General features: G+C 47.4%; 1 protein-coding gene across 3 annotated transcripts in view; it reads right to left on the bottom strand.

The window, feature by feature from the left end:
- Window positions 1-20,796, bottom strand: part of EFR3A (EFR3 homolog A) — a 61,597-nt gene that overhangs the window by 11,274 nt on the left and 29,527 nt on the right. For all 3 annotated transcript variants that reach the window (XM_087958916.1, XM_087958917.1, XM_087958915.1), the window contains 8 exons: window positions 14,269-14,433; window positions 11,823-11,937; window positions 9,610-9,661; window positions 7,437-7,609; window positions 6,437-6,512; window positions 4,224-4,385; window positions 3,886-4,017; window positions 120-187 (listed from right to left, as the gene is read on the bottom strand). In XM_087958916.1, the coding sequence (XP_087815042.1) occupies window positions 120-187; window positions 3,886-4,017; window positions 4,224-4,385; window positions 6,437-6,512; window positions 7,437-7,609; window positions 9,610-9,661; window positions 11,823-11,937; window positions 14,269-14,433 (943 nt within the window). The remainder of the gene's footprint in view (window positions 1-119; window positions 188-3,885; window positions 4,018-4,223; window positions 4,386-6,436; window positions 6,513-7,436; window positions 7,610-9,609; window positions 9,662-11,822; window positions 11,938-14,268; window positions 14,434-20,796) is intronic.

Genomic DNA, 20,796 nt, shown 5'->3' with positions numbered 1-20,796 from the left:
CATCTGCAAGAAAGCCACCCAGCTTAGAGAGCGCCAAGGACCCCAAAGTCCAGTGCTTGGCAACAAAGATTCTCTTCCAAAGTCTCACTTCCTTTATCGGTCCAACCCAAAATGGTTACCTGGACTTGTCTCGAAGGATGGTTTCTGGCAAAAAGTAGGGCGCTTCCACCGTTCTGGTTTCAATCACCTGCGAAAACCGCGGGAGCAAAAAAAAAAAAAAAAAGCCCTTTTCAGACTGGAAACTTCTGGCTCCCCGTTTTGGCTGGCAGAGGCGGCCGGGCTGAAATGCCCTGCTGGCATAGGCAGCTGGGTTACCATCCCAAGGAGCATGGGTTATGGGGTTGCCCAGTTCCCAAAAGACCTCGAAATGGGTTCAGCGAGTTTTGCCCCACTTTACGACTTGTCTTGCCACCGTTGTTTAGGGCATCAGTGCCGCTGTTAAGCCTGTCACGTGGCTTCCCTCCTGGAGTCTTCTCGTCAGGAGGTCGCCAACCCTTGACCCCGGGGCACAGTGCGACCGTCATAAAGTACGAGTCAGTTGCCAAGCGCCTATATTTCGATCAAGGGATCCGTGGGGATGGCTGCGACGGTTGTCACTCTGGAAAATGGCCCCAAATCACTTTTTTTTCAGTGCCGTTGTAACTTTGAACAGTCACTAAATGAACCGTTGTAAGTCGAGGACTTGTCTGTAACTCCTTTCTGGAAGGCCAGGAGGGTGGGATCTGCCTCTCCTCCAAGGGGGAGAATATTCCAGAGGGTGGGGGCAAGGGCAGAGGAGGCTCTCTTCCTTCCGTGTTTCCCAAAAAATAAGACCCAGTCTTATTTTTATTTTATGTTTTTTGGCCACCAAAAAAAGGCACCAGGTCTTATTTTCGGGGGACATCCTCCACTGACTAACCTCACTTGCGCGCGATGCCGCCGGCCTCCTTCCGGAAGTCCTTCTTCTGTGGCTGGCCAGGCTTTCCTGAAGGCCTCTGCAGCCGATAAGGGAGCTCTGGATCGATCCTGAGCTTTGTTCTCAGCTCCAGAGGCCTTCAGGATAAGCCTTGCCGGCTGCAGAAGAAATGGGCCGCTGAGGCAGGTGTCGGGGTGTGCGAGGCCTGGCTATACCTGGCCAAAGGTAAGTAGTAGGGCAGCTCCACCCCCACCCTAGCTTAACTTTTATCCGTCACTCTGGAGTGGGCGGGGTCTTAATTAGGGCTTATTTTGGGGGGATAGGGCTTATATTGGGCGCACGTGTAAAAAAATCAAGCTAGGACTTACTTTTGGGGTAGGTCGTATTTTTGGGGGAACAGGGTATGTGACACACACACACACACACACACCCTGTTGGGGTTTTTTTAACTGACAGGTTCTGTAACCCACGCTCCCTCTCTGACTGGGTGGGACAGGCCGAGGTGATCAGACGAAGGAGTAGGCATTGCTATGTAGGTAGCCTGGCCCCATATGCCGCCTGGGGCTTTATATACGACACCCCCCCACCCCTTGAATTAAACCCAGAAGGAAACAGGCGCCCAAAGGCAGTTCGTGCATCAAAATGTTTGTCCCAAAGGGTCTTTTTTTTTTTTTTTTTTCAAGAGGCAACTGGACTTTGGTTTTTTTTCTTCGAAGACGTTTCGCTTCTCATCCAAGAAGCTTCTTCAGCTCTGACTGGATGGAGGGGAAGGGAAGGATTTACACTCCTTGCAAACAGAGCTGGTCATTTGGGTCCTTTTAGAATCCTTAAGGCCACTTGGAGGTTTGTCTGTGTCCTCGGGGTCACCCGAGTGGTGCAAATGAGTGTGTGGAGCCTTCCTGGCTCCACAACCACAGTCCTTTCAACAGGTCCAAAAAAAGCTTCACACCCATTTGCACCACTCAGGTGACCCTGAGGACACAGACAAACCTCCAAGTGGCCTCAATGACCCTCTAAAAGGATGCAAATGACCAGCTGTGTCTGCAAGGAATATCAATCCCTGCATTCCTCACCATCCTGTCAGAGTTGAAGAAGCTTCTTGGATGAGAAGCAAAACATCTTACAGATGATCAGAGTTGGAAGGGACCTTATAGGTCATCTAGTCCAACCCCCCAGCCCAAGCAGGAGGCCCTACACCATTTCTGACCGAGGGCAGTCCAGTCTCTTCTTGAAAGCCTCCAGGGATGAAGCTCCCACAACTTCCGAAGGCAACTTCTGTTCCATGGGTTGATCGCTCTCCCTGTCAGAAAATTCCTCCTTATTTCCAGGTTGAATCTCTCCTTGTTCAGTTTCTATCTATTATTGTTCCTTGTCTGGCCTTTGGGTGCCTTGCAAAATAGTCTTCCAAGACAAACAAGGGAAGTCCAGTTGCCTCTTGGAAAACAAAAATCACCTTTGAGGCAGCCATGGCCTGGATGACGAGAATCTCTGTGGCACCCTGTCAAGCCCCCGTTAGAATCTGACTCAGAAGGAGAGAAGGAACAGCCAACAGAGAGTGGGAGTGTGGCTCTGGAGGCTGTGGAGGAAACTGGGGGAGGGCACAGGCCGGCTGGGCAGTCAGAGGAAGACCCAGGCCCATCCCCTCTTCATCCTAGGGCACACAGGGAGGAGTGGATAAGGGAGAAACGTGAATGGCGTGGTCTACAGCAGGGGTCCCCAACCACCGGGCCGCGGACCAGTACCGGGCCGTGGAGCACTCTCTACCGGGCCGCAAAGAATTTTTTTAAAAAAAATGGCGGCTTTCTTCGCTTCGGTGAATGCTGCTGGGATCGGGATCAAGGACACAAATGAAAGAAGGGGAGGGAGGAAGCAACCGAAGCCTGTCCTGCTCTCTGGCTCAGCTCTCTCAGTCGCTCTCTCGCTCCTCCACCAGCACAGGAGAAACTGCTTCAAAAGAGCGGGGAGCTTTTCCTGTCGCCGCAGCGCCTGCGAAGCGCCCGTTTCTCCCCACCCCACCCCGCCCGCCCGCCCGCCCGCCGCCCGGGGTTCAACCCAGTGCTCCGTTCTGCCTGCCTGCCTGCCTTCGTTAATGGTTGAATCGGAGCAGCTTCGGCTGAGTAAAAGAGGCGAATAGTTATTATTCTCAGCCGAAGCTGCTCCCAAACAACCAGAAACTAAGGCAGGCAGGCAGGCAGGCAGAACGGGACACTGTGGATTGAAGGCTGCGGCGGGCGGGTGGGGGTGAAACGGGCGCCGGAATAGCTGCGGCGACAGGAAAAGCCCCCGCTCTTTGAAGCAGTTTCTTCCTGGGCTGGTGGAGCAGCGAGAGCGAAGCCTCCTTCTCTTCTCTCTCCCCCCAGTCCTTGCAAAAATTTTCTGCTTGAAACCGGTCCCTGGTACAAAAAAGGTTGGGGACCACTGGTCTACAGGGGAGGAAAGGGCCCTGATCCCCTTCATGGGCTGCAGCTGTGAGAACTGTTTAAAAGGACAAACTGCGCATGGCCCAGTGCTGGAAGCAAAGCGTGAAATAATTCTAGTCTGTCTGTTCTTATCTCAGTTTTGGCATCCTTCCCAGTGTGTGTATTTCGATATCTGTGGACGTCTTCAAGCCCTTATCCTGCCTGGTCTCCTTAATTGCTTCCGTGTGGTTTGTGTTGTTTTTTCCTATTTATAATTTATATGTATTTTGAGTTTGAATGGAAGTTCTTCCTTTTCGCAACTGTTTGTGGGGGAGTTTTTTCTCCAGTCAATGATAATCGGACCTTTGAAGCCAAGTGGAAGGAATTGAAGGGACTTCACCTGGTTTTGTGACATTGTTGCTTTTGTGTCCCACCCTGGGTCCTCACAACCTCCCAAGTGTGACAGGGGCACCCCAAAACGGCTCGCCGCCTGCTGCGTTGCCCCCCCCACACCCCGAAACGTTGCAAGGAAGAAGAACCCCCAAAGGAATGAAGAGCTCAAGGGACAAACGACGACTTTCGCTGCCCCACCTTGCTGATGTGCTGGCAGAAGGCCGGGATCGCGATCATCTGGCTCAGAAAGTTGAGGTACGCGGCCACCAGCCCCATGATGCTGCACCGGTTGAACATCGGCAGGTTGTCCTCGTTGAGAATGGCGATGTCCTTGCGGGGGAGGAGGGAGGGAAAAAAAGGGGAAGGGAATCAAAACGCACCTTGGAAGCGTTTCCAGGTAGGCAGGTGGGCACTGTGGCCTGCCTCTTATTTTTATTTCTTTTTTATTTAGATATTCTTCTGCACCTCTCACCGCCCCCTAAGGGGGGCCTCTCCTCCCCCCAAGGCCTGGCCTTCCTCCCTTGCCCCCAGGATACCTGCAGAGCGATGGCCAGGCGGATGAGGTCGGTGACCACTTCCTCGTTGGCCAGCTCGATGGTGATCAGGGCCAGCGACGTGTAGAGCAGCTCAAAATTCTTGTGCACGTTGTCGACTTCTTTGCAGCCCACGTAGACGTGCCGGTACAGCTGTTGGCCGTGCTGAGTGGAAGGAAGGAAAGGTGCCCAATGCAGCATGTGGGGGTACATTAATGCTAAAAAGCAGGGGGGCTTGGTTCCTCCCACCTCCCCTCCTCTACTCCTTTCCTTCCTTCCTCCCTCCCTCCTTTCCTTCCTTCTCTCCATTCCTCCCTCCTGTTCTTCCTTCCTTCTCCCTCCCTCCTCCTTTCTTTTCCCTCCCTCCCTCCTGTTCCTCCCTCCTTTTCCCTCCCTCCCTCCTTCCTTCCTTCCTCCTTTCCTTCTACCTCCCTCTCTCCATTCCTCTACCTGTTCCTCCTTCCTTCTCCCTCCCTCTTTACTTTCTTCCCTCCCTCCTCCTTTCCTTTTACCTCCTCCCTCCATTCCTCCCTCCTATTCTTTCTTCCTTCTCCCCCTCCTTCTTTCCTTCCCACTCTGACTCTATTTCTCCCTCCTTTTCCCTCCCTCCCTCCTTCCCTTCCTTCCTTCTTTCCTTCTACTCCCTCTCTCCATTCCTCTACCTGTTCTTCCTTCCTCCTCCCTCCCTTTACTTTCTTCCCTCCCTCCCTCCTTCCTTCCTTCCTTCCTCCTTCTACTTCCTCTCTCCATTCCTCTACCTGTTCTTCCTTCCTCCTCCCTCCCTTTACTTTCTTCCCTCCCTCCTCCTTTCCTTTTACCTCCTTCCCTCCATTCCTCCCTCCTATTCTTTCTTCCTTCTCCCCCTTCTTCTTTCCTTCCCACCTGATTCTATTTCTCCCTCCTTTTCCCTCCCTCCCTCCTTCCCTTCCTTCCTTCTTTCCTTCTACCTCCCTCTCTCCATTCCTCTACCTGTTCTTCCTTCCTCCTCCCTCCCTTTACTTCCTTCCCTCCCTCCCTCCTTCCTTCCTTCCTTCTTCTTCCCTCTCTCCATTCCTCTACCTGTTCTTCCTTCCTCCTCCCTCCCTTTACTTTCTTCCCTCCCTCCTCCTTTCCTTTTACCTCCTTCCCTCCATTCCTCCCTCCTATTCTTTCTTCCTTCTCCCCCCTTCTTCTTTCCTTCCCACTCTGATTCTATTTCTCCCTCCTTTTCCCTCCCTCCCTCCTTCCCTTCCTTCCTTCTTTCCTTCTACCTCCCCTCTCCATTCCTCTACCTGTTCTTCCTTCCTTCTCCCTCCCCTTTACTTTCTTCCCTCCCTCCTCCTTTCCTTTTACCTCCCTCCCTCCATTCCTCCCTCCTATTCTTTCTTCCTTCTCCCCCCTCCTTCTTTCCTTCCCACTCTGACTCTATTTCTCCCTTTTCCCTCCCTCCCTCCTTCCCTTCCTTCCTTCTTTCCTTCTACCTCCCTCTCTCCATTCCTCTACCTGTTCTTCCTTCCTCCTCCCTCCCTTTACTTTCTTCCCTCCCTCCTCCTTTCCTTTTACCTCCCTCCCTCCATTCCTCCCTCCTATTCTTTCTTCCTTCTCCCCCCTCCTTCTTTCCTTCCCACTCTGACTCTATTTCTCCCTCCTTTTCCCTCCCTCCCACCCTCCCTCCCATCCCTTCTTCCTTCCATCCTCCTTCCCTCTCTCCCTTCCCCCCTTCCTCCTTTCTTCCCTCCCTCCCTTTTCTACAGCTGCCCACCTTAATCAATCACTCTGGGCAGCTTACAATTCCCAAAGTATAAAAACAATGAAAGCAATAAAAAGCATTGAAAAACAATTTTAAAAAAATATCCCAAATAAATATACACAGCAGCCAAGATAATTTGTCCAGGTAGCGGTGAAGCCAGGCAACAGGGCCCAAATGCATTTAGGGGCCCCAAGGGTTGGGGAACAGAGCCAGGCCTTTTAAGCCTCACAAAGTGCCCCGAAGGGAGAATATTCCACCCAGGGGAGCCATGGCAGGAAAGGCCCATCCTCCACTTCCCGCCAGCTGGCACAATTTGACCTGCGAGGCTTAATCTGCTAGATCTCCAAGCGTGGCCCCTTTAAGACTTGTGGACTTCGCTGTCTGGGGAATTCTGGGAGTTGAAGTCCACGAGTCTTAAAGGGGCCACGCTTGGAGATCCCTGCGCTGGTCTGAATTTGAACGGAAGTCTCTTAAAGTGGGCATTTACCTTCTTCATAAAGCTCACATCTTGCCGGGAAATTTTGTCTCGCTTTATCTTCAGATCAGACACGTCCGGGATGATTCTAGAAGGCGGAGGTGGAAATAGACTCGTTTCTCATGTAGACAACGACTGACAGCGACAACGACCAACTTGCAATCCTGGAGACCCTACCCCACTTCTTACAGATGACAGTCCAGTCTCATCTGTCTGTCTGTCTGTCTATCTATCTATCTGTTTATTTATTTATCTATCTAATCTATATCTATCTATCAATCATCTCATCCATCCATCTATCATCTGTCTGTCTATCTATCTATCTATCTCTATGTATCTCTATGTATCTCTATCTATCTATCTATCTATCTATCTATCTATCTATCTATCTATCTCTATGTATCTCTATCTATCTATCTATCTATCTATCTATCTATCTATCTCTATCTATCTCTATGTATCTCTATCTATCTATCTATCTATCTATCTATCTATTTCTATGTATCTCTATGTATCTATATCTATCTATCTCTATGTCTGTCTGTCTGTCTGTCTGTCTATCTATCTATCTATCTATCTGTTTATTTATCTATCTAATCTATATCTTTCTGTCAATCATCTCATCCATCTATCATCTGTCTGTCTCTCTATCTTCACACCGTCAAACAGAATAACAGACTTGGAGATCATCTAGTCCAACCCTCCGTCCAAGCAGGAGACCCTACACTATTCCTGACAGATGGCCATTCAGTCTCTTCTTGAAAGCCTCCAGGGATGAAGCTCCCACAACTTCCGAGGGCAACATCTTTTCCATCTGTTGAATGTCCTCATTGTCAGAAAGTTTCTCCTTATTTCCAGGTTGAATCTCTCCTTGCTCAGTTTCCATCCGTTCTTCTTTGTCTGACCTTCGGGTGCTTTGGAGAATAGCTTGACCCCCTTCCCTCCTCTCCTAACCTCTCAAATTTCGTTCCTTTCCCCGCTTCCGCTACCCCGAGGCCAGGACCACCCTTACCGTATCCCTCGAAGCTTGGCTCTGTTGTCGTGCCGGTCAATCAGGTTGTGTAGGATCTCCAAGACCAGCTGCCGCAGTTCGGAGTCCTCCATCAGGGAGGTGGACAGCAGAGGGTCCAGGAAGGGCGCCGAGAGGACCGAGGCGATGCTCTTGGCGTTGTAGCCGGAGGTCACCTGCCGAGGAGGCCCGCAAAAAAAACAAGCAAGGTCCCCAATTCGTCCTGCATAGGCACGGCTGGCAGCTGCTTGCATGGGCCAAAGCAGGGGTCTCCAACCTTGGCCCCTTTAAAAAGACTTGTGGGCTTCAACTCCCAGAATTCCCCAGCCAGCAAAGCAGGGCATTGGAATAAAATGCAGTCAATTTGAGATAGATGTCAAATACAACGAAATTAAATTTCGGTGTCCCCCCTGCAATCTACCCCAATCAGTCCTACAAGTGCATTTGGCCCATCCGAAGGTTGCTAAAGGGGGATTCACCAGTGGTGGGATTCAACCTTTTTTACTACCCGTTCTGTGGGCGTGGCTTGGTGGGCGTGGCAGGGGAAGGATGTACTGCCAAACCCCCCTTCCCTCCCCACCCCACTAACCTGCTTTCCAGCTCCGTTCTCCTGTGCAGGGCAACCAAAGGAGACCCAGCCGATCAGCTGGGACTCGATGGGAGGCGGAGAAGAGATGGGGGGTTGGCGGGGCCAGTCAGAGGTGGGATTGGCCGGTTCTCCGAACCACTCAACATTTCCACTACCGGTTCTCCAGAACTGGTCAGAACCAGCTGAATGCCACCTCTGGGATTCAGGTGTCCCCCTGGGGCATTGCAACCGTCATGAGTCCATGCCAGTTGCCAAGCATCTGAATTTTGATCCTGTGACGGTGGGGACGCTGCCAAGGTTGCAAGGGTGAAAAACGGTGCCATTGTAACTTTGCACACTTAAGTGAGCAGTTATAAGTCAAGGAACTACCTGTACAACAGGGACGTTGAATGACAGGGCTTCATTCACAGGTAAAGGGCCTTGGTCACCCTTGCCTACCCTAGAAATCATCAGCTGCGCACTGCAAGGTCAGGGGATGCTGGGAGTTGTAGTCGGTGATCAGGAAATCAACGGGATGGTGATCTGCCATCCCTTTGATCCGCCAGAATTGGCACATCGAGTGTTGCCGGATCCTCTAAACAGGCTCTTCAAACCTGGCCCCTTTAAGAGGAGTGGACTTCAACTCCCAGAATCCCCCAGCCAGCTGAAGTCCACTTGTCTTAAAGGGGCCACGTGTGGAGATCCCTGATCTAACAGGACAGATGTCAGGTTTCCAATAGATGCCCTCATTAATTCATGAGCCTCGAGCCAAGTTTCAAAAGAAATCCGATGATTTATCACGTTCCCAAGCGCCGTCGGCTCTGCCCCACGTAATTTACTGCCTACCTATGACCCTGTTTCCCCGCTTCCTCCCAGGGTGTGTCATAAATCACATTCTCCAACAAAGCATTTTCCCAGGCTGTGGAAACGTCACCTCTCCCGGCTGGCTCTGGTAACCTGGGATGCAATCTGGAGAAAGGAATACGTGGAATGTGCTTTCTAGTCGTGGTAATTGAGCTGCTCCATCAGTTCTCCCCCCACCTTCTACCTATGGCAACTGGAGAGCAGGCCAGGAATGCCTGACGAGTTGACAACTGGAATCCTCGCTGTCAGGGATTAAGGGAGCGTCAACTCATAACAACATTTCTATGCCTGCTTTGGAGTTGCCGTGAGCAGAAGGGGGAGATTCGAAAGAGCAACGCAGCAGTTTGGCACCGAAAGGGCCCTCCATTCTTATCTTGCAAAGATTGCAACTTAAGCGCCTGGAAATTTCTGCCATGCAAATCTCTTAATTGGAGAACGTGATGGATGACTTTCGGCTACGAACGTGTTTCGTTGCATGAATTATGATACACCCGGAGGGGGGGGGGGGAAACCAGGGTCGAGGGTGACAGTGAATGACGTGTCTCAGAATCGGCTTCATGCAGGTCATGCCGACATGTCCGCTCCTGATCAATCCTTGGAAGTTTTTGAAGCTTGGCTCGAGGATCATGATTTAATGAGGGCAACGGACGGAACCCTGACGGGGAGCTGGAAGCCCATCTGGAGAAGCTGCCCCCAAAATTCGGTATCTCACCCCACGCCTCCAATCCCAGAATCCCCTCTTACCATCAGCAACGACCGTAGCAGCATGATTTGAATCCTCCTTGTTCCCAAATCCCTGTGAGAGCAGAAAGAGCGAAGAAAAGATTATACCCTGGAAGAAAACAGGGGGGAAGTCCAAGGCTGCAGCTTGTTGTCAGGTTTCCAAGGGATGAAATCCTTTTAAAAAGAATAAAACAAAGTCCATCTTCCAAGACAGTTTCTTTTATTTAAATACTTCGATTGGAGAAGGTGACTTTGTGGGGCGGGGGGGGGTTGTTTCTAACTTTTAATATTGTGGGGTAGTTCCGGGTTGTGTCAGATCCGGAATTACCACCGACTTTGCCCATTGGATGTTTTCCTAAATAAAATAAATTGCCTTGGAAGATGGACTTTGTTTTCTTCTTTTTAAATGGATTTCATCCCTTGGAAACCTGACACTTGTCAGTCCAGGCCGGGGCCAACAGCATTCGTGGCTGGAAAACCATCCAGGGGGACAAGAACGCCGTCAATCTGGGGACCCCGACCTCACCGGTCCCAATCCGCAGAAGCAAAATACACCCCGAAGGATCTTGCTTGCAAAAGCCGTCTGTTGACCTTTCAGAGCAGGGAGGAGAAGGGGCTGCAGGGAGGAGGGGGAGGACTCTGGGGCGCTAGGCAGTCTCTCAGGTTTGGCTGTTTTCTTGCAGACGTTTCATCACCCAACTAGGTAACATCATCAGCACTAGGAGGGAGGAGGGGTTGTGGAGTTGAGGAGGAGGAGGAGGACTCACTGAGCTTGGTGGTTTTCTTGCAGACGTTTCATGACCCAACTAGGTAACACCATCAGGGCTAGAAGGGAATGAGGTTTGCACCTTCTCCCACTGATGATGTTACCTTGTTGGGGCATGAAACGCCTGCAAGAAAATATCCAAGGTTAGAGAACACCAAGGACCCCACAACCGTCATTCTCCTCCTTTTCTTCCTCCTCTTCCCCCTCCTTTCTACAAATCTAGCACGGATGATGTTGCCTAGTTGGGTCATGAAACATCTGCAAGAAAACTACCAAGCCCAGAGAGCACCAAGGACCCCCCCTGGTTTCAACCATGGCCTAAAAGATTTTCCTATATTAGTCCAGGCATCCTAACAATTCATACAAACAGCAGTGCTCTTAAGCAATTAGCAACGGAACTTACATTTCTATATCGCCCACACTGTGCTTTCCAACACTCTCTAAGCAGTTTATAAGTGTCAGCCTCTTGCCCCCAGCAATCTGGGTCCTCATTTTATGGACTTGGAAGGATGGAAGGCTGAGTCAACCTTGAGCCAGCCAGGATCAAACTCCTAGCAGTGGGCAAAGTTAGTCTCCAATACTGCACTCTAACCACTGCGCCACCACAGCCCTTCCTTCCTTCCCTTCCCTTCCCTACTTCCTTTCCTTCTTTTCTTCTTTCCTTCCCTTTCCTTCCTTCCCTTCTTTCCGTGCCTTCCTTTTCTTCCTCCTTCCCTTCTTTTTCCTTCCTTCCCTTCTTTTCTTCCTTCCTTCATTTCTTTCCTTTTCTTCCTTCTTTCCTTCCTTTCCTTCTTTCCTTTTCTTCCTCCTTCCTTCTTTTCTTCCTTCTTTCTTCCTTCCCTTTTCTTTTCTTCCTTCTTTCCTTCCTTTTTCTTTCCTTTCTTCCTCCTTCCCTTCTTTTCTTCCTTCCTTTTCTTTTCTTCCTTCTTTCCTTCCTTTCCCTTTCCTTTCCTCCTCCTTCCCTTCTTTCTTCCCTTCTTTCCTTCCTTCCCTTCTTTCCTTCCTTCCTTCATTTCTTTCCTTTTTTCCTTCTTTCCTTCCTTTCCTTTCTTTCCTTTTCTTCCTCCTTCCCTTCTTTCTTCCCTTCTTTCCTCCCTTCCCTTCTTTTCTTCCTTCCTTCATTTCTTTCCTTTTCTTCCTCCTTTCCTTCCTTTCCTTCTTTCCTTTTCTTCCTTCCTTCCCACTTAGCAATAGCCCTTAGATTTGTATAACACTTCACAGTGCTTTCCAGCCCTCTCCAAGCCATGTACAGAGTCAGCCTCTTGCCCACCCTCCAACCAATCTGGGTCCTCATTTTACCAACCCCGGAAGGATGGAAGGCTGAGTCAACCTTTGACGATTGAACCGCTGGCAGTGGGCAGAGTCAGCCTGCAATACTGCACTCTAACCATTACATCCCCCGCAAGGCTCCTCCTATTATTAATACCAGACTGCAGAAAGGAAACCAGGACAGAAGGACGACACGAACCCGAGCTCGCTGGTGTCCAAGGTCTGGGAGGTCACCCCAAAGACAGGGACTTTCCCCATGATAAACATCATGATCTCTGACCGCTGGTAATCTGGCAGGTTGCTTCCGAAGAAACCTGCAAGCAGAAATTTATCTTTACCGACCAAGAAATAGTATCGGTCTATTTCGAGCCATTTAGCTCTCATCAGCTAGCCTTCCCCCTTCTCTGGGATTCGAACCAGGGCTGCTCGCACATTAGGCAGAGGGATATTTGTTGTTTGTTGTGAAAGCGGCTGCCTACGAAGGCTCCAGGACTGGGGCTGAAGGGCGAAAACGGGAGCAGGGTGCTCCTTCCCATAATTTGGGTAGGCCAGGTTGCCCCGATGGGAAAAAAAAACACCTACTAGCTACTCCAAAGACAGCATTTAAACTTATCTACCGCTTCCCAGTGCTTTCCATCCCTCTCTAAGCGGTTTTACAGAGTCAGCTGGCCCCCAACAATCGGGGTCCTCATTTTACCCACCTTGGAAGGGTGGAAGGCTGAGTCGACCTGGACCCTGGTGAGAATCGAACTGCTGGCAGTGGGCAGAGTCAGCCTGCAATACTGCACTCTAACCACTGCGCTTCCACGATCCTTCCTTCCTTCCTTCCTTCCTTCCTTCCTTCACTCCCATCTTCGTTCCTTCCTAAGCCATAGCCCTTAGACTTATCTACCGCTTCACCGTGCTTTCCATCCCTCTCTAAGCGGTTTACAGAGTCAGCCTCTGGCCCCCAACCATCGGGGTCTTCATTTTACCCACCTCGGAAGGAGAGAAGGCTGAGTTGATCTTTAATGCAAGAATTTTTCAGCAGCAAGGAATTTTTCCACATCTTATCAAATCATTGGACCACTTTTTAGAATGGCCACTTTAAGACGGGTGGACTACAACTCCCAGAATTCCCCAGGCCAGAAATATTTCAAGGTTTGGACACAAGGTTTGCAGAATCCTTGTTCCGGCCATAATATTCGTCAGTTTGACTGAATTAAACAGCAGTCATAGAGAGGAAAAACCAGAGGGGACCCTTAATATTATTATTATTAGTAGTAGTAGTAGTAGTGTTGTTGTTTTGTTGTTGTTGTTGTTGTTGTTATTATTATTGTTATTATTATTGTTGTTATTATTATTATTATTATTATTATTATTATTATTATTATTATTATTATTATTATTATTATTAATCGCCCAGTCAGCCAGATGTTCAGACTGGGTTTGGCATTTTTGTCTGCCTCTCAAGTCCCCACCAAGGACCTGGGATAGGCAAATCTGGATGTTTGATGCTGTTACAGATATCGCCGCAGGATGGAAGCGGTTCCAAGTCAAGCTGCCTTCTGCAATTGACCAATGGCAAATGTGTCAATGCCAGTGATGGTGTTCAAGTGGGTGCTCCAGTTGTTTTGGGACTGCACCTAAGGCCATAGTTGTTCTATTTCTATTCGTAGGTCTTCCTATTTTGCTATCTTCTCCCGTTCTTTCTCTTCCCTTCTGCTCTCTCCAGCCATTGCCACATCCACTATCTAGTCTTTTTGTTTTTTTGTCTTTCTTATCGACAACGGTTCAGTCCGGGGTGTTGTGTGGCAGGTGCCTGTCTGCCTGGATGCTGAAGCCCCAGAGCAATTTAACGTCTTCATTTTCTATGACTTTTTCTATTATTATTATAATCATTATTATTGTTGTTGTTATTTTGCACCAAAGGGATGAAAAGGTATCAGAGTCTATTCATGAACTGGAACAGAGCTAAGTAACCACGTCGGCCAACGAGAGCTGAATTGGGAGCTGAAACTTTAAGAGAGAATCTGGGCCTGGTTTATCTCTGTTCTGTGCTCAGCTCTAAAGTGAAAGAGAAACTAACTTGCTTCCTTGCTGAAGACTAGAGTTAAGGTCTGAACCTGTAACATTTATTTATTTATTTATTTTTATTTGTCAATCGCTTACAAGATAATAGGTATAAGTAAAAACACAGTTATGAATACATGAAATGGGTACATATAAGAAAAATAAAAGAAGAATAAGAGAAACAATAGGACAGGGACGGCAGGCACGTTGGTGCGCTTATGCACGCCCCCTACAGACCTCTTAGGAAAGCGGGAAGGTCAATAGTAGACAATCTAAGGTTAAAGTTTTTGGGATTTGGGGAAGAAACCACAGAGTCAGGTAGAGTATTCCAGACATTGACCACTTCGTTGCTGAAGTTGTATTTCCTGCAATCAAGTCTGCTTCTGTTTGAGTTTGCTCCATGTTGGAGGAATCTACAACTGGTACTATAAAATTTACTTCATGTGTTTATAAAGAAGTTCATGGAGCCTCAGCCATCTGTGTTTATTTTTTCTGGTGCTGAATTTACGCTGCCAAACTCTGAACAAAAGGGACCGTGTATTAAAAATAATAATAATAAAACACCAGGTGAGATTCCACCCTGGCACACTCACCGATGGTTTGAATGATGGCATTCTGGACGATCCGCTCGTCGTTGTCCTTAGAGGGGGCAGAGAGGGCAGCGTGGCTGTGATCTCCCCTCGTGTTGCCCAGTTCGAAATCCACACTCAGGCTCAGGTGCTTCAGGAGGGTGTTGAACACCTCCAGGACGGTGGGTCCTGCCCAATGAAAGCGTGGTTGAAAATATTTTCATTTTTATGTGTCCCCTGCTTTTATCGCTTTTAGAAATAACTCAAACCCGACACCATTGTCTTCTTTCCTATTTTCTCCGCGACAACAACCCTGCGAGACGGGTTGGGATGAAAGAGGGGGACTGGCCCAGAATCAACCAGCCGGATTTCATGTCGAAGGCGGGACTAGAACTCACCGTCTCCCAGCCATTGGCCCAAATCACTCTCAGATTATGATCGCTTTAATGCCTAAGGTAGGACTAGAACTCCCTGTCTCCTAGGGATTGGTTCTAAGTCTAGTGCAGGGGTGTCCAACCTTGGTAACTTTAAGAGTTGTGGACTTCAATTCCCAGAATTCCTCAGCCAGCAAAGCTGGCTGAGGAATTCTGGGAGTTGAAGTCCACAACTCTTAAAGTTGCCAAGGTTGGACACCCCTGGTCTAGTGGTTAAGGCATCAGGCAAGAAAGCAGGTGGCCGTGAGTTCAGATCCCGCCTTAGGCCTGAAAGCCAACTGGGTGACTTGGAGTCAATCCCCAGGTGACTGGGAGTTCTAGTCCCGTCTTAGACATGGAAGCCAGCTGAGTGACTGTCCAGTCCCTCCCTCCCTCCCTCTCCCTCTCTCTCTCTCTCTCTCTCTCTGTCCAACCCACCTCACTTCTTCGTAGCCAGCTTCCATGGCTAAGGAGGGACGAGAACGCACGGCCCCCCACTTTTTAGCCTTGTGTTTTAACTCAAGCCAAACAGAGGTCAGAGCCCCAAACCCTACTCCCTTCTGTCACTGATAATGCTTCCTAGTTGGGTCATGAAACCTATAGAAAACCCCACATCAAACACAGAGAGCATCAAAGAAACCACATCCCTGTGGAGATTTTCCGTCATCCAGGTTATGATTGTCCCAAATATGTTTTTTTTTTTCAAGAGGCAACTGGACTTTTCTGGGTTTTCTTTGAAGATGTTTTGCTTCTCATCGCAGAAGCTTCTTCAGCTCTGACTGGATGGAGGGGAAGGGAAGGATTTATACTCCTTGCAGACGCAGCTGGTCATTTGCATCATTTTAGAGAGTCGTTGAGGCCACTTGGAGGTTTGTCTTTGCCCTCAGGGTCACCTGAGTGGTGCCTCCAAGTGGCCTCAACGGCTCTATAAAAAGGAGGCAAATGACCAGCTGCCTGCAAGGAGTATCAATTCTTCTATCCTCCCCCATCCGGTCAGAGCTGAAGAAGCTTCTGGGATGAGAAGCGAAACGTTTTCAAAGAAAAACCAAGAAAGTCCAGTTGCCTCTTGAAAAAAAAAACAACAACACCTTTGGGACAAAGAAGCCACAGTTCAACCCTCAACCACAAATATTCCCTTGGTGCCCCTTGCAATTTTCCCGACAAAGCCTTCTGACATTTTCCCAAGGCTAGGAGAGGAGGGATCGGCCCAAGGTTACCCAGTGAATTTTGGGCCAAAGCCTGGCTCTGAACCTCCAACCCAGGCTGGCCTTCTGGACAGGCCCAGTCAGTTCTCCAATTCCCAGAGGTGCCTTCTACAGCTGACTCACCCACATGGCCCTTTTGCCTATGGCAGAACCCGCACTCGAGTCTTCCCATCCCACATTTGGCAGCTTACTCACTAGACAAACCGGCTCTGTGAGCCCTGAGCATCAAATCAATCACCTCTTTAAGTCAAAACGTGACTCAATCCATCCCTGCCAAAAACTCCTTATTTATCAAACCTCTGTGTGTCCACTTGCGAGAAAGTTGACTTGCTGGGCTTGTTATGAACCCAAGACGGTTTTTCTAACTTTAATACAAAAAAGCTAGCTCTACCAAGGTAGAAAATACAGATAGTCCTCGACTTACTCGTTTAGTGACCGTGTGAAGTTACAACAGCACTGAGAAAAATAAGCTATGACCATTTTTCAAACTTATCTCAGACTCAGCTTGCTGTCCAGATTCCAGCCATCACCCTAATTAAATCCTGAGCCTCGGGCCAAACTTCAAAAAACTTGAAAGATTTGATCAGGAGAGACATGCTGGCATGATCTGTATGAAGCCGAATCTGACATTTTATGTAATTTACGATCCCCTGTGACTCTGTTTCCCCCATCTCACACCTCTGGGTGTATCATAATTCATATTGTCCAACGAAACACATTCACGGGCTAGGTGTCATCAATCACATTCTCCAACAGAGGATTTTCCCGCCCAGAATACCCGGTTGCCTAAGTTACAATCTCTGTAAGAGAAGTTTGGAATGTTCATTTGCCGTCTGCTCCTTTAAGGGGTTTCTTTCGTATGGCAACTTGGAAGCCGGCATAGGAATGTTTTACAAGTTGACACATACCACCGTTACAGCATTCCCTGTGGTCACGTGATCAAAATTTAGAGGCGACTGACTCGTATTTGTCCCAGGGTCATGTTAGTAGTATGTGATCCCTTCCCATAAGCAAGGTCAACGGGGGAAACCAAATTCAGTTCACAACAACTGTAGCCAAACAGGTCATCAAAACTCAACCAATATCTTGCTTAGCAACCTACATTTTCCACCTCAATTGTGGTCATAAGTTTGAGGACAAATGTGTACAAGCTACCAAACGGACGCACAATTTGGGATGGTATGTGGAAGAGACAGGGCAAGGAAACGCTGCCTAGACTAGAGAATGGTCAGATAAAAGAGGATTTAGCTTAATAACGGATGGAGAAAGAGAAGCTGCTCAGGCTGCAAAACAGACGGCGGGAGATTGCCACTCTCAAACCTGCAAGATTCTGTTAACGTAACCTGAAGGGAATAGTAATAATGAATAAAGAAATGTAGTAGAATATATTATAGCGTTAAGTAGAGACTTACTCTGTACGCATTTGTTATCTTGCTGTTGTAAAAAAGATTTCCTTAACCTTTCACTTGTTGTAAAACAATTATAAACACATGCCTGCAATCAGCTACATCCCTCTTCTATTAAGACACCTGATTCTCCCACCTGAATCCATCTGATACATTTCACCCCAGCATCACACACACACACACACACACACACACACACACACACACACACCCAGGGAAGGTAACCTACCTCTCTGGGAATGTAACTACCTCCATTCGGAGGAATCCACACCATTGAAGTATGCTGTTAATAGCCTCCTTAAGTGGTCAATTGTGATCAGTTAGGAGGACAATAGGAGGAGAGATAATGAAAGGTAAACATTGCCAAAGAGGGATCTGTCTTTTGCAGGAAATATGTAAATCTAAGTCAGAGAGTTTTACAATGCAGTTACTCAACTTCTAAGGATCTTACAGGTATAAGAAGGACAGAACATCTTTCTGTATTTTGTAGAACTTTCCTCCCGTGTCTCTTGTGATGTGCTAGGAACTTCTTATCCAGATCTTTGACTTTGATCAAGGAATAAAGTCTGCTTTCTTTTGATTTGCAAGCACATCTCTTTACAATAAAAAGTGGGGTTAGTCCATTTGGGTTGTGTTTCCTGTCTGGTTTACCTGAGAGGCACACAGCGACATCTAGGTTTTTTAAAAAAAAAAAAAAAAAAAAGAGGGCCATGAAAACCTTCAAAATCTTTGCCATCACCGGACAACTCGAATTAGATAACCCCAATTAAAATTGTTTATTCCAAGTTCGGGCTTCCATTATAAACTTAGGACTTCAATTCCCGATCTTGCTAACAGCTGGAGGAGGAAGGGAATGAAGCGGGGGGGAAGGGCACAAGTCTTAAAGCTGTCAGGTTAGAAGACCACTAGTCTATGGAGATTTTGGCTTTTCACACCCATTTGCACAACTCAGGTGACCCCCGAAGACCCCTGAGATAAACCTCCAAGTGGCCTCAACGACTCTTTAAAAAGGATGCAAATGACCAGACATCTGCAAGGAGTGTCAATTCTTCCCTTCCCCACCACCATCCAGTCAGAGCTGAAGAAGCTTCTTGAATGAGAGGAGAAACATCTTCAAAGGAAAAACCAGGAAGTCCATTTGCCTCTTGGGGGAAAAAAAAAAAGCACCTTTGGGACCCTATTAAAAATGTTCCGTGAAACAGTTAAGAGCAGAAGACAGGAGAAATAATTCATACTGCAGAACCAGTTCTAATGTATATATATATATATAAAAGCAAAATACCACTCATCACAAAATCTCCAGAACTGTAAAGCCTACAAACTTGAAATTTGGCCCGTGTGTTCCTCTTGGCTCCTAGGGGCTCACTAAGAAAGGTGACCACCAGAGCATTTAGAGTATTTCCATTATTATTATTATTATTATTATTATTATTATTATTATTATTGTTATTAATAATAATAATAATAATTAGGATTATTAACACGCTCTGATGCTAAGGAGTTCTACTCCCCCTCCCCACCTGAGAAGAAATCTCTTCCAAATGCGAAACACAAGCGGAGGAGTTTCAGTTTCAGTTTCAGAGCAGCAAGCAGCTTTAGGACAGAGCAGTTGAGCTAAGCCACGCCCAGGCTCCTTGCTGTCTCCTTCTTGCTCACACAGCAAATACTCTTCCAGTTTCCAAACAGCCCTCCACACTCTCACACACTGACAGGATGCTAGCCAGGTGCATACCGATGGATGCTGGTAAGCAGAGGCAGAATTATTCTCCTCCCTTATTTTCCTTCCCAAAAACCTAAGCCCCACCACATAGTTTCGTAGCAAAGCACGGGGATCCAGCTAGTTTTGAAATAAAAGAAAGGACAAGGGGTGAAAAAAAAACAACAAGCTGGATTAGCAAGTATATTTTCTGCCTTACGTAGCAGGAACCACTGAACCACACTCCTCCTTTTTGCTCTGGGGAAAATCCTCACCATCTGGATCTTCTCTCTTGACTTCCTGGCACCGTTTGCCATCCTGGGCTGCCATTTTAGAGCCCGATTCTGTTTCCTACCGACATCCACGCTTCTTTCTCTCTGCTGCCAAGGTTTTTTTCTCTCTCTCTCTCTCTCAATCCGGGATCCTGCCAACTCCCGACTGCCAGACTAAGGTGAGCCAGCAGATCCTGGATCTCATCCCCAGCTCAATTATCCCTAATTAGCCCTTCCGTGCTGTGATTTTCCCTTGAACCATCCCTGACATTTGTGTCCCGACAGCCTCTAATAATAATATGGTCCCGTCACGTTCTTGCTTACTCCAGTAATTTCCTGTCTCACTTCCTTGACGTAGCAACTTTTAGCACCCATTAGCACTTATTCTACCCAGGGAGGAACAGCAGAGATAGAGCTCGGCTAATGACCAACAACTGAGCCCAAAATTTAGGTTGCTAAGTGAGACACATTGGTTGAGGGTTTTTGACCCACTTGATGATCTTTCCAAGCAACCTAGAACGAAGGAGGAATTTCCTGACCGTGAGAACAATGAATCGGTGGAACTGCTTTGCCTCCGGAAGTTGTGGATTCTCCCACGCTGGAAGTTTTTAAGAAGAGCCTGGACAGACATTTTTCTGAAATGGTGTCGGGTTTCCTGCCTAAGCAGGGGGTTGGACTAGAAGACCTTCAAGGTCCCTTCCAACTCTGTTATTCTATTTCTATTCTTATTCCTATATTCTATTCTATTCTATTCCTATCCTTTCTTATTCTATTCATTCTTATTCTATTTCAATTCCATTCCATATTCTATTCTATTCTATTTTCCATTATTCTGTTCTGTTCTGTTTTGTTCTGTTCTGTTCTATTCCTATTATTCCTATTCCTGTTCCTATTCTATTCTTCATTCCATTATTCTGTTCTATTCCATTATTCTATAGAGTGTTATTTGATTCTCGGTATTCTATTTTGTCTATTCTATTCTATTCTATTCTATTCTATTCTATTCTATTCTTCTATTATTTTTTGATTCTCTGCATTCTGTATTGTTCTAGTCTACTCTGTTATTTTATTCGATTTTCTATTCAATTTTATTTTTATATTTTTTTACTAATATTTTAATTAAAGATATTTCATCATTTTATATCACTTCTGCAATCTTTGCAGCACTCCAGCATCAGTAAAACTCATATATACGTATCAATTACATTCCTTTTTCTTCCTGTAACTATATACATTGCCATTAAGTTTAAGGTACCTCTTAAGTTACCTTCATATTTAATCTTTACTTCTATTTTCTAACCATTTATACCATGTGTCCCAGACACAAATAATATTCCGTTTCTCCTCTTTCTTCTAATTCTAATGTTAGCCTGTCTATCTCTGCACAATTCTATTCTATTCTATTCTATTCTATTCTATTCTCTCTTCTATTCTTGCCCCAGTTGTGATTTAACCTGGTTGTTAGGTGAAATCCAACTCTCCCCATTGACTCTGCTTGTCAGGAAGTCGCACATGGTGATCACATGATCCCCGGACTCTCAAGTGCCTGAATTTTGTTCA

This window comes from Notechis scutatus, chromosome 3, assembly GCF_049901735.1.
Source record: "Notechis scutatus isolate UNSWTSFEM ecotype Mainland chromosome 3, rNotScu1.2, whole genome shotgun sequence".
NCBI lineage: Eukaryota > Metazoa > Chordata > Lepidosauria > Squamata > Elapidae > Notechis > Notechis scutatus.
The sequence above is the reverse complement of the archived record's forward strand: the minus strand, read 5'-3'. Positions and strand labels throughout refer to the sequence as shown.